The 17,027-nt window shown below is 38.4% G+C and overlaps 1 protein-coding gene across 4 annotated transcripts in view; it reads right to left on the reverse strand.

Moving 5' to 3' along the window:
• The window catches only part of PEX5L (peroxisomal biogenesis factor 5 like), a 102,423-nt gene that overhangs the window by 36,488 nt on the left and 48,908 nt on the right, over positions 1–17,027 (reverse strand). For 3 of the 4 annotated variants that reach the window (XM_059479082.1, XM_059479081.1, XM_059479080.1), the window contains exon 2: positions 3,237–3,341. In XM_059479082.1, coding sequence (XP_059335065.1) covers positions 3,237–3,341 — 105 coding nt within the window. Of the gene's footprint in view, positions 1–1,881; positions 1,921–3,236; positions 3,342–17,027 lie in introns of all 4 variants that reach the window. The other variant, XM_059479079.1, reaches the window with a different exon arrangement.

The raw sequence follows: 17,027 nt of genomic DNA on the forward strand, positions 1-17,027 counted from the left end.
TATTTGCCATAGGACTTTCATGGACCACTGCAGTTCTTCCTTCTGTTGGCTTTATAGGGATCCTACCATGAGTATCTTTCCAACCTGTGTACTCTAATAAGGAACCTAAATTAGGTGTGATGGATCTGGGACAAATAACTCCAGTGACACGGTGAGATTTCTTTTGTTTTTGCTGGCAAAGCATTTAAGCATGAATTTTTTTACTGCTCAATAAAGCAGTTAATCATAATTTAAAGTGTAAGTCTGGGTCAAAGTGTGTGATTGAATCAGATCCTTTGAAGTTCACTGACCTGTAGTAAATTGGGAATTTCATAGCTGACTGCACAATTAAACTTTGACTTCAGGGCATATTTAGGTTTAAATTTCTCATTAGGAAGTAATTCTGAAGTAAGATTTTTTTTCTCCTGACAAATGCAAAGTAGCTATGAAGAGGTTAAAACAAAAGTTTTATTTTGCAATTTAAACCAAATTTATGCATAATTTTTCTAATTTATTTCTCTACTTCTGGTAGAAGTAATTGGTTCATAGCTTAATATTCAGGTAATCTTTGAACCTTCAGCAAGCTTTCTTGCACGTTATTTAGGTTCAATTCATACGAAAAAAATACCTTTTTTTTATTTGTCCCAGTCTCATGAATTATCTTTTAAAAGATAAAGGGAGACAGCAACACGGATAGAGTTATATTCTACAAAATCCTATTAGAACTGAAAGATCGCTCTCTTGATGCTTAAAGTATTAAATTTGGCAACTACTGAATCCTTTTTCACACCAGTAAGTGTGAAGAAAGTGACTTTTATAGAAGGTAATTGAGACAGGGAGACAGGATTACAAAAAATAGATACTGAGAGGTCCATTCAATTACCAGCAATACTCCTCTGCCTACTGTAGTACACTCATTACTGCTGGAATGGTGATTGAGGTTCCCAGTTGCCATATACTGCCACAGCCCCACAGGAGTCTGCAGTACATTTTTGGTTCATGTTATTTGAAGATTTGCCTTCAGTTTTGATGCTATAAAACCATATCTGATGGTATAAAATAATCTGTGAATTGGAAACATAATTTAAATTTCATTCACAGCACTTATTCAAAAAGTAGGTGTCATATTTTAAAAGCTGGGGTTTTGCTAGGAGCATTACAATAAAATGGGGCTATTTATCTGTCTTGTTCTGTGCTGGATGTGTTTTTATCACTTTCCAGAGGAAAAGAGCAAAGATATGTATTTTGAATTACAAATTCAGGGGCGTATGTACATTATCAAAAAAGCAGATTTAGAGACTCATCTTTGTGTATCAGATTCCAATTATGCTTCCTGTGGAGTCTGTCTCCACAGTCAGACATGATTAATCATTCTTTCATCAAGGACTTTGGAAATGAGGGATTTCACTTGTTTTTTCTCTTGGAAAAGCCAGTATTGGGCTGTAAGGGCTTGATCCTTTCATTTCAGGTTTTTCTTAGGTAGCTGTAAGGTTGGAGCAGCATGGACACCTAATGCATTAAATGACTCTTAAGATGTGGGCCTGCCCACTCTGGGTTTGGTGGTGTTGGGACCTTTGGAAAGACCAGGCTTTGTTCTCCTGACCCATCTGGCTGGGGAAGTTTGCAGTGAATCTGGAACTGGTCCCACCCCATGAGCAGCAATGATATCCACCTGTTTCACCATGTAGGGAGCAGAGACAGACACTGGGATGGGGATGGCTGGCACAGCAGAGCGTGTTCCTGCACGGATGGTGGGGATGGAGGCTCACACGGACACACTGCAGGGACAGCATCTCAAATCAACACTTCAGCCACAGTCAGGGACAAACGATGGATGCAACGTGGTCTTACAGCTGCACATCACACACACATGATGCAGAGATGGCCATGGAAAATACTCACTTTTTCACTTGATTCTGCTTCCTTTTGGCTTCTGCACCCCTTTGGTGCATAGCAGGGAAGTAGGTATTTGTGTTTAGTGGAAGAAATTACACTGACTAACAGACACAAGCATTTTACTCATAAATTTATCATAGACTATTGCTGAGGAGACTGACAGACAGCCACTACAAATGGTGTGTTAAACATTTAATGAACCCAGGCTGAACTCCTGGCCCTGTTGAAGCCAATGGAAGATTTTTGCACATCAATCTTTTTTGGGGTGCAGTGAAGGTTTAGAGGGGGGGGCATTTTATGTGTGTTTTTAATTGCTTGTTAATCATTTAATGGAAAATTATAAATGATGCCTTAAAGAGAGCATCTTTTTCCTCTGTGCAATTTCTTCACAGACATTGGAGTTCACCATGAACAAAACCTGGTGTTCAACAGGGCCTGGAGGAGGAGGTGCCAGACCTGGTTTCCAAATTAGTAGATGATATTTCTAGAATGTGTATTAGTGCAGCATATCTGCGATGCTCTGCTGGAGAAGTACGTGCTGGTGTGTGTGTATCTTAGAACTTTCTAAAGTACTGTTACTTTCTAAAGTAGCTGTTATTCTAAATCATGAGAGGAATAAAACAAGACTGTGGATTTAGTTTAAGGCTCTCATGTAAAACCAGCTTCCAGCAATTTCCATTCCTGATGAGCTGGGAGCATTTATGTGCAGTAAATATCGGCAGTAAACTAAATGCACTTGCCTGGGGAACAAATTCATGTCAGCAACATGAGGGAATAAAACCCACTCTCATAAAAAGAGTGCTGTGGTTTACAGAAGGGTTCAGTCACTGTCTTTAAGGAACTAATGGAACCACCAAATGCTTGGTGGCTACTCCAAGGTAGGTGTAAGGTTTAGTGTGGGGACGTACGTCCTTCCTTTGACTGGAGGTGTAGAAATGAAAGCAATGAGATGTGCCAAGTCACATATTCTGATCCAGACCAGGAGCAGAACCCCAGTGAGAGCTTAGGAATGGGATCCGAGATATTGGAAATGACACTACTGTGAACGGGTTGTTTCTTATTTTACATATGCACGGAATGGGAATATTTTATATATGAATTGCAAATGAGTATTTATGGTGTGACAATTGATGGCATGAATTAGAACCGAGATTTTAAACTGGCTTTAAACAACTTTCTGGTAACTGAACTGAGGAGAAAAAATGCATTTTTGTTTAAATCTTCATGTCAAACCATCTATACCCCCAATATTCACCCCACGCTATTTTCCCCCCTCAGTGAAGCAGCGGGATGGGTCACCCAGCGGGGCCGGGGACTCGCGCGGCGCCCGCGGCCCCCTCAGAGCCCCGCGCTCTGCCCACCTGGGATGCCACAGTAAGGAGGGGCTTTTCTTCTGCAGACTCCTCTCTCGGAATCTCCTTCATCACCATGGCCACAGCCTTATCGGCCGCCCTAGCGCCTTTGCCCTACAACAGCGAAACCAACAACGGCGCCAGGTCAGCAGCGGGCTCCGGCCACCCTCACGCGCGCTCCCGACCCGGCCCGCGGGACCTGGCCGTGCCTGCGCCTGGAAGCGAAGCTCGGTTGGAAGCAGAACACACACACACACTGGTTAAAAATAGTAAAAACAAAAATAATAATGTAACAAGTGGTCCATCAACCCAATGGTTAAGGAGGCAGTTGGGGTCTAGCCGTGGTCTGGTGGCTCGTTCGAGTTGCCCCAATGAAGTCAACAGGAATCCGGCACTTTCCTGCTGGGCCAAGGCCTGCTGGAAGTTCTCCCATGCCAACCTTCTGCAGGAGAGGATCCCCAGAGCAGCAGGGGTTGGAGGATCAGCCCGTTGATTTAATTTTAGTTATCCAAGTTTGTACCCAAAATACCGCTTTGTGTTTTTTTTTCTGTGTTTTTCTTAAAAATAGTGTCAAGTGGAGTTTTCAAATAAAGCACAGTTCCTTGTTGTTCACTGAGGCAAACTCTCCCTGAAATTTGAATGTATAATCTGGACCCACAGAGTTTATAGCTCTAGTAACATTTTTAAAAGCAATTCACATCGTATAAACAGTCTGGGTTTTTGCTAACAGAACATACGGAGCCAAATTCTGCCATCATAGGCATTGCTACAGCTCTCCCTAAAATGATCATTGTTGTAGAACTTACTGTAAGGATTTTTTTTTAAGATACACTTTTCTTAAACTTCTCTTAACATATTGTAAACATTCTGGACAAGGTTAAGATATTTTAACATTTTTAAATATAAATTAGCCAAATAAAAAGTGCACCAATATTATGTGCCACGCTGTTTGATACCATTCTTTTTATTTAATGAGGGTCTTTATCATCTTGGATTCACATGGGTTTCTGTATCTTGATCTTTGGTCTTATTTTGATCTCTGCCTCTTGCAAGTGACAGAGAAGGTGGGAGCTTACACATAAAGCATCACAGCAGAGCTGCATTATGCCAGTGACCCTGGGCAGGTCCTTATTATTACACTTTAAAAGCTCCCATTGATTTCCATGGAAGTTTTAGCTGTGCAAAGACTGCAGGATCTGGCTCCATAAAAGAAGTATTTTACACTGGACTTAAGTACATTTAAATCCTTAAAAGTCTATTAACAGTAGGGGTTCTTTGCTAAGACATCATATACAAGAGTTATCTTCACTAGCAGTATAGTATATTCTGTGTCAAGTAAACCCCCACTATTGTGTATACCAAACTACAGATGGTTTCAGGAACATTTCATTAATTGCAGGTAAAACCATTATGTACTATTGCAGGTTCTAAACAGGTTTTATTACTGGTCAGGTCAATATTAGATTAGCTTGCTTGTGCAACACATCACAGATACCCTACAGAGAGTTCTTTGCATGCTGTAAGAAATTCTCAGAGCAGAAGTGTCATAAATGATAAGCATGCTGGACTTGTGATGCCTTTGATATCCAAAGAACTGCAAAGTCATTGTAAAATTAAATATATTAAATTCAATGAGAATTACATTTAATTGGTAAGCATATCAAAGGTTCTGGGCCAATTATGTGTTTGTTCATGATTCACATGACATATTCCAGGTCTATGAAGCTTGTTTCCAGTATGACACATGAGCTATCATTAGCTAGCACTAATAGCATGCTATTGGTCTTTATCAAATGTAGTCCTTTTGTGCTGAGTGCTAGAACAAAATTGTTTATCAGCTAGGAAGGATGCATTGGAAAGCATGCAGTGCTTTTTATTTCTTGCAGAGTAAAAACCCACCAAAGCAAAGGTCAGGTCACTTTTTTGAAGACAGAGCCACTTTTTCTTCAAGGTTTCACCTACTGCCTGAAAAGAGTCATGATACTCGTATTAGTGCCTGCTGTTCATCCTCCGCACACGTAACTGCAAAGCCCTGGGAGTGGCTGACACCAAATATAAAATCTGTCTCACCAGTTTAAAGTGGCCATGCTACTATGGAGAAAAGCAACCCAAAGGATACCTCTGTGTTGTTTTTAATGAGCAGACTTAGTTTATTTGCTGGGCAAAGCAAGTGGTTTGATGCTACTTTTTTAAAAAAAAGTTAGAACTTTGCCTTTCCTAAAAGTTAGATCTTTAACTTTCCTAAAAAACTTTCCTGTGTGAAAGTCAGGTTGACATTTCTGGCTGTTTAGCCCATGCTGTGTGAAACATTTTGAAACTACAACTTGGTAACAATTTCCTGGACGCCAAAGAGAAAGCCAATGCAGTGGAATAGTTTAAATTGTCAGATTCTGCTGGAGAGGTACACAGGGGAACAATTCACTGGAAAATGTAGCCTTTTATTCTGTCGACTAGAAATTAAGTTGTTGTCCTGTGTAAGGTAGGTAACCTTGAAAATGTTGGTCTCTCTTTCCTGCAGTGACCACTGTGTACCCAATTCTTGCCTATGAAGCCATTAGGCCAAAGAATTGTAGAGAAATACAACCAGTTTTTCTGTGGTCAGGATGACCTTGTTACTGTTTTCAGCTGCAGCTGAAATTAAAATCTCCAGCACATTTATTTCAATACCCATTAAAGAATTATTTTTAAGGTGCTATTTACTTAGCCTCTTTTGATATTAAGTGCTGTTTCTTAGCAAGCCAAAGTGCTATATGAATTTACCTGGCACAGCAGTTTATTGCTCAAACCTTGTAATTCTGTAACAACTCATTTTAGACATGTCAGAACTCCAAAACAAAGAGTTTGTTGGTAGTGGAGGTTTGCAAAGTCAGTTACTTTCTCATGTAAACCACAGTTTAACAATTTAGTAAATAAATTTCATTATCCCCTATTGATTTGCAATATAGAAATGGAAACAATTGTGATGCAGAACATGACAACCCATGTGCAAATTATGACAAATGTAAATTGATGAAGGAAAAAATGTATTATTTGTTTTAATGGAACATACTCCTTAAGAGAAACTGAGAAAGATGTCAATGTTTTGTTATTTGATACATTAAAAAATGCAGCATTTCCTTTAGGTAATATCTCCATAGCAAAATAAGGACTAGAGTTCAGAGTATTCCCCTGATGCTAAATACTTATAACAGCATTGGGTTCAAAACTTAATAACAATTTCTGTAAGCTTTTCCTTTGGGATCAGATAATGAGTAGTAATAGACATTTCCATAGGAGAACGCTGATTTAGCAGGATTTTGTAAGGAAATACTTTTATTCTACTGCTGTTTCTAAATAGTTCCAAATTCAATTTTGTACAAGTCACACTATTTAGATGTGGTACTTAGTAATGAGTATTTAATTAAATTACTGTAAGAGCATCTTAATGTAAATTTTTAGTGCAGCATAAAGTTGATTTTTTAAAACAAGTGATGCATATAGCTTTGTAACCATGCTCATCCAGGATAAAGCTTAAAGTACTTGGGACCAACAGATCACCTTCAGGTCCTGATGGACAGATCAGAATGAACACATGTTCACACTTGAAACATTACTATTTATTGCAATACTCTATAATTCTGTAATTATTTTCTTCATTACAGTGATTTGCAAATTTGTTCTTGCATATCAAAACCCAACAGTCAGTGCTGTGTAAATGTTTAACATTTTGACAACAGTATTTAAACTATAATGATTAATTGCAGAAATTCTTTGTTGTCATCTGTGCAATAAAATGATTTTATCTAAAACCATTTCATAATTTTAAGTTTGCTTTTGACAAATATTTAAAGTACTTGAGTCCTAAAATCACTTTTCAGGAATATTTATAGCATCTGTTCTTGTGAGAAAGTGAGCAGAAAGAAATGATCAGATTTTCATTTTTTTTAAACATGCATACATGAAGAAAGTATTCCTTCATTACACAGACCTGTGTCTGTGTAATTTATTTTTCAAGGATCCTACCAAGCTGTTTCAGCTTTAACTGACACACTACAATGCATCCCTGTTCACAGAAATCATCTCAGCACGGGCATGTTTAAATTTAAGCTTCTGTAAAACAGAAGTTTTAAGACAGCTTTCCTTATAAATAAATTTGATAGATAAAAGAGTCATCTTCAGGCAGTGCTGGTACAGGTGTGGCAGGATTACTGCTTTCATGGGCATCTCCCTTTCTAGCTGAGGAGAAACAGAATGACATTTATAAATGTAATGCCAAAAATATGGCCAGATCTCCTGACCTTTCCCACTGGGCTCTTGAATTGAAATGTTTGAAAACAAAACAAAACCAAAACCCACCAGCTCAGGACATCTTGAAGCACCAATCTGCACTTTAAATATCTTTAATAGGTTGGAAGGGCCTTTTTAAAGCAAGCTTTGTGAAAGATGCATTAGTGAGAACTTGGAGTTTGAGGAGCTGTTGTCCTCCTGTGCTGGGAGAAGGAGCAGGGAGAGCTGCAGAATGTGCTGGATCTGGGAGCCTTGGCTGCCCTCCAGATCCCCCAGCAGCTGATGTATTAGAGCACCAGCTAAGCAGCCTATTCCAAATGGCTTTATGCTCCACAAATCTTCCTGTTTTGTGCAACTTAAAAATAAAAATGAAGGGAAAAACTTGGCTTTATTTTTTTTAAATCGTGCAGCGCTAAGGTTTTTTACCTCTCAAAATGAGCACACAGAGCTATGCAAAGGTACCATGGGAGTTCCAGGCTCCACAATACAACTGTGAGCTCTTGATTTACATAGGATCTGTTTATGACTTCAGATTTTCCCTTCTCAGGCTTTTATGTTCATGTTTTCTGCATATGTCTTTCTTCTCATCTATACTTTTCTACTTTTTTCTAGTGAGGTTTTGTCTTGCATTTTATATATAATTAAAAATAATGAAGAAACCTATGGTGAGGCAGTTCTATGGACAAATACAAGATTGATATTTAAACAGAAAATTCTGTTTTCATCAAATCTTATGGTATTTTTTTTATTATGAGCTTAATAAAGTCAAGTATATATCTAAGATAAATGGAAACACAATTCCTTTAGGCAGTGCCTGTTTGGCCATGGTGAGGAAAACTGAACAAGCTCTCAGTCTTGAACTGGAAGCAGCATTGTCAGGGTTCAGACTAGATTTCAGAACCTGAGCTTCTGTTTTGATATTGTATTTGCATCATTTGGAACCTCTTATCAAGTTCTCTGTGATTATCCAAACTCTTTTGACTCATGACCTTCAGTAGCTCATTCTTACAAGAATATGATGAAACACAGAGAGAGTTGGTTACAGACAAGGAAGCAGCTATAGGAAGACTTGCCCAAAAAGTAATCTATAGTAAAGCAGGTAAATCCATATTGGCTGAGTTCACAGTGTTCTACTCCTCTTTCATCTCTTTCCCCATATTTTCATTCTTATGTTGGTGGAATAACAGATTTCAGAGTTAAAATGGGAAGACTTTACTGCGTTCAGGAAAAATGGCAAAGAAAGGGACATAAGCTTATAAAAGGCAATCAGCATAAATATTCACATTTCCCCTCTCTGGGCTGTGTCTTATGCCCATTTAAATGCCAATAGTGTGGTAAACTGAGTTCCAGTTTGAGAAGCATTTGCATGGAAATGGCACTGGAAGGGTTTCTGTTTATTGACTCTCAGTAACTGTTGCATCACGTGTGCTCCCTTGAGAAGCTGTCTCAGTCTGAAGCTATAGCTTCATTCCCAAAGCCAAGTGGGACAGCTTCCAAACACCTCTGGTGGAAGCTCTGCAAGACCCATTTTGCTCTCAAGAACTTGTGCAAAGTCACTTGACTCAATACATCTGAACAAAAATTATGACTGGAAATTAATAAACAATTCTGTCAAATCTAACTCATTTTCTATAAGCTAGTATGATTCCTGCAGGCTAAGAGGAGGAGGAGTAGGATGTGAAATAAGGTTTTTTCCTCTCTTAAGTAAAAGAGTTTTATTTGGGGTATAATAGGGAGTGCACAGTTTGAGATAACAAGTTAACAACACTGTAGAATTGGAATAATGATGATTTAACTGTAAATAGTAAATCCAGCTGGAAACATAGGGCACGGTTGGTGAGAAGAAAGAGGTCTGGGACAGAACTAATATTTAGAGGTTGTTTAAGGTTCTGCTCCTTTTATGAAAGAGTTATATAATCAATCTCCTTGTGATAGAAGGCTTGGATGAGATGTTTTGCAGTCTTTTCTTTCTTTGCAATTGTCATCTTTTAATAAGACCATTGTGAATATGTAGAAACTATTTTTTAGCACGTATTTGATTGACTTAATAATTTGGAATTGCTTTACCAAAGGGATGAGTCCTTTGACTGCACAATGGTATATGACTTCAAAATCTGAGGGAATAGCTGCGGGGTTCCTTTCATCTCTGCTTAGTCTGTGTCAAGGAACTTTGTGAAATCACTGGGTTTAGCAACTGGAAATTTTAAATTTGTTTGGTAGTCTTCAGCAGAGAATTAATACTGAGGTATTTTCTCTCCCATAATTTGAGTTCCTTTTATGTTCACTTCACTATCATGATCCCCAGTCATAACATACACATAGCAACAGAATTACTTGCTATTATTTGCTATATTGCCATGATGATGCATGTGCTGAATTAGAATAAGAGATTCCTCTGGTACCAGTTCCAGTGAAATTCCAGGAGATCAGGTCACTTTCAAAATAAACTATTGTGGCTAAAGTGCTGTCAGTTGTTTAAATGTTTACTGCACACATGATGTGTAAATGATGGATTTTGCTCCCTCATTTCCTCCCAGCACATGAGGTATTGTTCTTTGAAGTGGTAGGGGTTCCTCACCTCCTGCAACAGAATTTTTATGGTTTTGTTTCATGAAACATTCAGAGAACTCAGACTAACTCTGCAGTCTGTTTAGGAAAAGCAATGAAATAAACTGAGAAGTGGTGGTATCAGCAGTTCATCAGTGAGCATGAATACAGGACATCTTTGTAGGAAATGCAGAATATAAAACATTGTTCCAAGTTAACTGGAACAGGCAAGGTTTTAAAAGGCAGCTGTTTATTTTACACTTTATGTGTAAAAGACAACTGGAAGTACAACTCTGTCTGGAATATGATGCAAGATATATTTAAAACAAAGTTATGCAGGTTTTGATGTTTAAATAGTATAATCTGCACTCTGCCAGCCTGGAACATAGAAGAAATATGCATTTTTTCCAGTTGTTGTTCTTGTTCCAGATATCATTATTAAATCCTGCACTTCACAGTTGTAAACCTGTGTAGCCAGAAAATGAATTAAGTCCCATTAGCCCCATATTTTTGTTAGTGCAGACTTTTTCTAGATTGGGCAGACACTCATCAGACATTTAGAATGAGAAAAAGACAGGCAAAGGAATAAACAAAATTTAAAAGAAAAAAATCTCTGACAGAGCTTGAAAAAAATCTGAATGCATAATAATCTGATCATATCCTATAGATACAGTTCTGTGAGAGTTTTAAGATAATTTTCAAGTCCTGAAACTGTGGTTCTCTGCACAGAAGTTAACTGGTACTCCTCTAAAGAATATAACAGAAATTTTTATCAAAACTGTTGGAGGGGCACAACAGTTGCCTGTTGTTTCCTCTTGTTTTACATTACCAGATTAAGAGTCCAAATTGCTTATTTTCATAGTCAAGGTTTTACTCTTATTTTGGAAGTCCTTAAGGAAGGTGTTGTTTAGGAAAGGTGGAGTTATGTTGAATGAGGGTCACTGATGAGATGACCTGTTATAAAATTCTGCATATTGTTTTGAAAAATGAGGTATGTATTTAAATAAGTGAATTGGAATATGTCTTTTGCTAGGTACCTAATATCAGAACCATTTAAAAATAGTATTAGTTCTTAAATTACTGATTTTGATTGTTCTGGTTTTGTTTATGAAGGATGACAGCTTGGGCACAGAAGACAGTTCGTAATGCATTGTCACCACTATTAACTCTTATTGAAGATTAGGATGAAAATCTCAGGATTTGAGTTCTATAAATATTTGGGAAACATTATGTGATCAAAATTCATGTCCTCAGTTTAATGTTTTCATACAGATTCTTTCATGGTCTGTGTATAGCCATACAAGATTTAATTCTGTTTAGGATTTTTGTTTTTCTTTGGCTTGCTTGTTAAACACCTTGCTCAAAGGCTATTACAAACAATGAAAGCTTTTATAAACATGAAAAGCTGAAATAGATTTAATCCAAACATAACAATAGATGTGATTCTACCATGTAAAAGGATAGAAAGATGATGAGGCAGAGAATTAATGGAACAAAAAAGTATCAAAGGGTAGCTGGAAGTTTGTGATTGGGTTTTGTGAAGCAGATTGATGTTACTTTCTCATCATCTGTGATTAGACCCGTACATATTAAATAAGGAAAACATATCATACTGGATGGCAGGTTTGAAAACAGCAGATCAGGATAGTTTATGATTGAAAAATACTTTTAAGACTTATTTTCTGAAAAAATTACTTTTCTCCAGCCATGGTTCTAAATGCTGCCAGGATAAATTTGGCCCTTCCTGTAATACAAATATTTGATTCCCACCATAGTATAAATTCTTGATACCCTTGAATTTATTATGTAATTTTTTTGCCACTACCTTAAGATGTGAGTCCTTTCTACAGTGAATGGTGTCAAAGTGGAACTCTTTTAGCACTTTGGTCATAAAGGGTCTTTATGCTGTATCCTTGACCCAAAATTCATTCTGAGTCTCTTGTGCTGTGTGTTCTCTGCAACAAAGGGTTCAGAGCCTGAGTGTACTTACCTCCAGAATAAAACCCTATTTTTAACCTGTGTAGTAGAGTATATTTACCCCCATATTTTTATTCCCTGAAAAGAGTAAATTGTCACTTATCAGACGGTGGCAATGGCAGATGAGGAATTTGAATAACAGTGTGGCTGCAAAATAACTTCATGTCCCTGACCTAGACACGGCCTCTGCATGCACTTTCAGCTTCACAATGATCTCATCTGATGTTCCAAAGTATGTTAATGCTGCAAATGCTGCAAATGCAACATTAACAGCATCATATAAAAGCAGCATTAGCAGCATCATTTAAACCTATTTAGAGAGGATTATGCTACTGTCCCTTCATTTACACAGTTTGGAAACCTTCAGGGAGAAATTCTTAAAATTGAGGTATTATGATTGTGCTCTTAAAAGATGTTCCTAATTCTCTGACGTGCACTGTTAGTGTGGAGAATGGATTTTTCTACTCTATTATTGCAAATACATTGTAATTACAGACATGAAAATGAAAAAAAAAAAGTAGGTGCATTAGTAGATAATTACTTTGAGACTTAATCATAAGTTCAGCTGCCTTGGACAACTAAAAGTTTGTTCTAAGCAAAAAATCATAGAATGATTTGAATTGGAAGGGATCTTAAACACCATCTATTTCCAGTTCCCTGCCATGGACAGGGACACCTTCTACTAGATCAGGTTGCTCAGAGTCCCATCTGGCCTGGTTATTTATCTTTACTGTTTTAAGATAATTTTTTTTGCATTATGGGCCACATCAGTTACATTTGTATAAATCTGCTCTTTTGCATATATTTGCAAGTACTCCATACTCTTTTTTGCTTTGGTGGATTTAATTTCATTTTCATATCAATGACAGTAATTAGCACCTGGCCTGCTCTACAAGGAGCTGAAAGCAACATCTCTATTTCTGATAGCCAGCACATCACTGATACTGGATATTCTCTGTACTGTTCTGCTTGAATAGGCATTTACCCTCTCCTATAGAAATTTTTTACCTAATTTATTTATTTTTGCATACTTATATGGTAAAAAATATCTATTGAAGAAAAATCAAGAAAATGATGTACTTATTCACTCACTTCATACACACTTTTAAAATGTGTGCTTTAAGAGTGTACAATGTTTATAAAGTGCAGTGTTTTGTGGTCCACTTGTGCTTCGGTTGGCAGGTTACTCACTAGGGAAGCAAGTTCTCTGTTTTTGTTTCTGTAATTCAACAGTATCCCAAAATTCAGTTGTTAGCTATCAGTTTGAGGATGTCTGCAGTGTAATTAAAAAGGTGGTGAGTCCACACTTTTTACAGCAGCTTAGTTTGGCTGGAAGTGTAGCAATTTTGTTTAATAAAAACTCTGTGGGTATCTACAACATGATATCTGTGACCAAGTAGTAAAAGCAGCTGGTAACAGCAAATGGCTCTTATGGAGACATTCTTAATCCTCAAAACATCTTAATTAAGATTTCATATGCAAAACAATTGCTAAATCATCAGTTATATTTTCCAGGAAGTTTCCATTGCGATTACTTTCTTGGGATGTAAATGGTGCTACTTGTATTTCAAAACTAGGTTCTGACAGATACAAAACCCCGTGGAGGTACAGTTGCTCCAGTTAATTGTGCTTCTTCAGCTGGGATGTCAAATCTAGCACCAGTCTGTCCTGTGTAGTTAAAGCCAAACTGAATCTCCCCTGCACCCCAGGGCACAGTAACCTAACGCTGCAGAGGTTAAGTGGCCTGACAATAGCATGACAGCTATTGTCAGAAATATTTCTCCTCAGAGGTTCCACAAAACAAATAAATCCGTCTCAATTGTGCAGTGCAGTCCTGTACTCTGCTGGTGTCTCCTTCTACAAGATCACATTCATTTACCACAGACCATTCTTGAACATCAAAATCGATCTTGCTCAAATGAAAGAGCAGGGATGAGTTAACCATCTTCTGAATGGCTTGAAGGCAGCCTCAATAAATGTGCTTTTATCAGAGAATTAGCAGGCTTGTCGCTGAGGGAAAGGGGTGCAGCAGCTCACTCATGTCTCATTGTACCAAGGACTAGCCCAGGATGTGGCTGACAAACACCTGGAGAGGGGTTGGGTGTTTCTGAAACCTGGGGTGGGTGAGGTGTAGGGGAGAAATTGTGGAACTTCAAACATACATATTTGTATGAAATATGTTTATATATATTTTTTTGTATATATAAAATATGTTTTCATATGTATACATTTCCTTTTTACTCACTGAGGAGAGCAACTGAGCCAGCACACGGAAAGAAAGTTCGTTTTGCTGTTGTAGTGCTGCAGTAATTCACTATCCTGTCTCTTTTTGTATTTAGGGACAGAGAATGGCCTTAGATAGCTTCTCTAATGGCAGTGTTATGACTGACTGAAATCAGTCTATCAGCCAGTACTCTGGATTTTGTATTCACTGAAACACTCTGCTGCTTCATTTTGCTCTGAAAATCTTGTAAATAAGGAAGTTTTATCCCAACTTCACTCCTTCCCATTAAGCGTGAGACACTTCATATTAATGAAACTGCAGTGAAATGATATGAAAGATGGCATTGTCAACTCAGATCGTTAAAAATTACTTGAATAAATACACAGGCATATGCTTAGACTGGCAAGGACTGGAAGTTTTTTTTCAGCTCAGATAGCACAAGCATAATTGAGGAATAAAAGGAGCTGCCGCAGATGGTGATAGCAGTGAGAGGCCCAGTGACATGTGCATCAACTCAAAGTTTGCTACAGGGGAGTTACTGAGGTAGGACCACACACCAGAGCTACTGCCAGGATCTCAGACTCCAAGAAACATGCTCATTAGCTAATTAGAGTTGCATATTCATGAAGAGAGTGAGTCGAATCCCTCCTTCCTATGGGGAGGTGTTCAGGAGATGAAAAGAGAAGCGAGGAACGCGTGTCTGTCCCAAGAGATCAGTGCCAGAGAGCACCTGGCAAAGAGGAGGGAAGGAGGATTTCCAAGAGAGACGCAACCTGTGGTTCTGGCACTGTGGAGGCACTGCCTGGGCAGGGGGAGGAAGGATTACCTGTAATTGTGTCACTGCCCAGTAGGATCGGAAAATCCCGGTGCTTCCCTGGAAGGGAGGGAGGGACGGACAGAGGGTGTCACCTGGGTCACAAGGTGGCCTTGCTTGAAACCCTGCCAAGCTCTGCTTGGTCTAAAAGCTGAACTAAGACTGTCCACAGCAAGATCAGGATTTTTTCCCCCCTCCTGTTCACACCTTAACTTGAAGTGCCTGTGGAGTCATTGGCAGACGAAAACCAGCTGATTCCTGGTCAGTGAAGTGGAAAGAACAGCTTGGAGCAGCTTTCACACACTCCTTTCTGAATTGCACTGTCCACTCACCAGCTACACTTGAGTTTTTACACACATTTTGCCTCATTTCATTAATAGAATAAGTTTTTTGGTCAGTAACAGTGCCAGTGGTTGGGGAGAGTTTGACTGAGAACTTTTATCTCAGTAGATGAAAGACCATCTTCTTTCAAATATTACCATGTTATCCTGAAAGTGTTGGGAGAAAACCCTCTCTTTTTCATGCTTCTGTTCCCTGAATAGTAGAAGAATACCTTCCCATATACCTGCTGAGGCTGTTTCTATTTTCTATTTTTTTGTGTTGGTGTTTTTCTTAAATGCTGACCTTTTATTTCTCTATTGTCTGTGACCATATTGTATAACTGTGCATTATTTCCATATAAAGGCTTTACATAGTTTTTTGCACTCTGTAAATATCCTTACATTGCCAAAGGCTGTGAGTTTCTAGAAGCTCACTTAAAGATCTGCTTGCAAATGTAAAAATATGCATGTTCCACACACAAAGATAGCTGGAAATCAATTGTTAATTAAAACAAGGCATTTTGTTCTGTGCAAATGTGAGCTCTTTAAGAGTAAATGGAGAAAATAGACACAGACAATGAATGCATTAAGTGCTTGCATTTGAGTAAATTTGAAATTTCAATCTGAATTTTGCTGGTTAATTTATGAACCCAAAGCTCTGGGCACGATTGGTTTTCTGTGCACAAGAGAAGGATCAAGAACAAAAGATGGTCTTTTGTTTATCTTGTAGCTGCCTAATTTAGAGCTCCTATTACTCAGCATGGCTTGTTTAGACTATATCAAGTTAGCCCTTTAACTCTAATGAGGAGTATTACAGATATCACCAGATCAGCAAATTACAGCAGACAGTTCAAATTGTTACAAATTTGTGGGAGCCACAAGAAGGACTTTCTTCCCAAGGTTTTTTTTGTACCATTGAGAAAATGGCTTTAAATTTCTGGGCTGTGTGATACCATGTGATATAGCAATTCTCAGTAATTCCTAGATTTTGAGGTTAGGATATGTTTTGTGCTCACCTTAGCTGGCCTCATATATTACAGGTAGAAAAAGCCTTTCTTTGTTTTGTACATCACTTGTATCTTGCAGGGAATATCCTCTCTGACATATATATATATATATATATATATATATATACACACACACATAATTTTTGTGGAATTTGTATTATTCTGCTTGTGAAGTGCTCTGGTGCTGCTCTTAAGTCAGAGGAACACCTTTGCTGATTCTCTGACCTTTCAGCTTGGAGAAAACCAAGCTCAGAGGGCGACACTGATTTGCTCCCTCCACCTTCCTCATGAGATACATCCCCAAAAACCATTCTGCTGTTCACATCAACGTGTCAGCACTTCACTTGTGCCCTGGGAGTAGATGGTGCTGAATACTCCCACAGGCAGGGATTTCAGCAGCCTGGAGAAAGGATCTCAACTGATCTGGAGGGGAAAGTTTTATTTTGGGAAACTGCTACCTTTCTTCTCCTGGGTTCACACTTCAGGGCAGGTGTGATGTTGTGCTGAGAGCATTTCATGAATTTTTCTTCAGTGTCCTTAGGATTCTCTGCCGGATGTCCTCTTTTTTATTTTGCTGCTACTTTTCTGGTCTCTGTAGTGCAGCCCAAAAGGCAGCAGAGCCCCTGCTATCACAGGAGGGCTCTG

This window comes from Ammospiza nelsoni, chromosome 10 (genome assembly GCF_027579445.1).
Source record: "Ammospiza nelsoni isolate bAmmNel1 chromosome 10, bAmmNel1.pri, whole genome shotgun sequence".
Taxonomy (NCBI): domain Eukaryota; kingdom Metazoa; phylum Chordata; class Aves; order Passeriformes; family Passerellidae; genus Ammospiza; species Ammospiza nelsoni.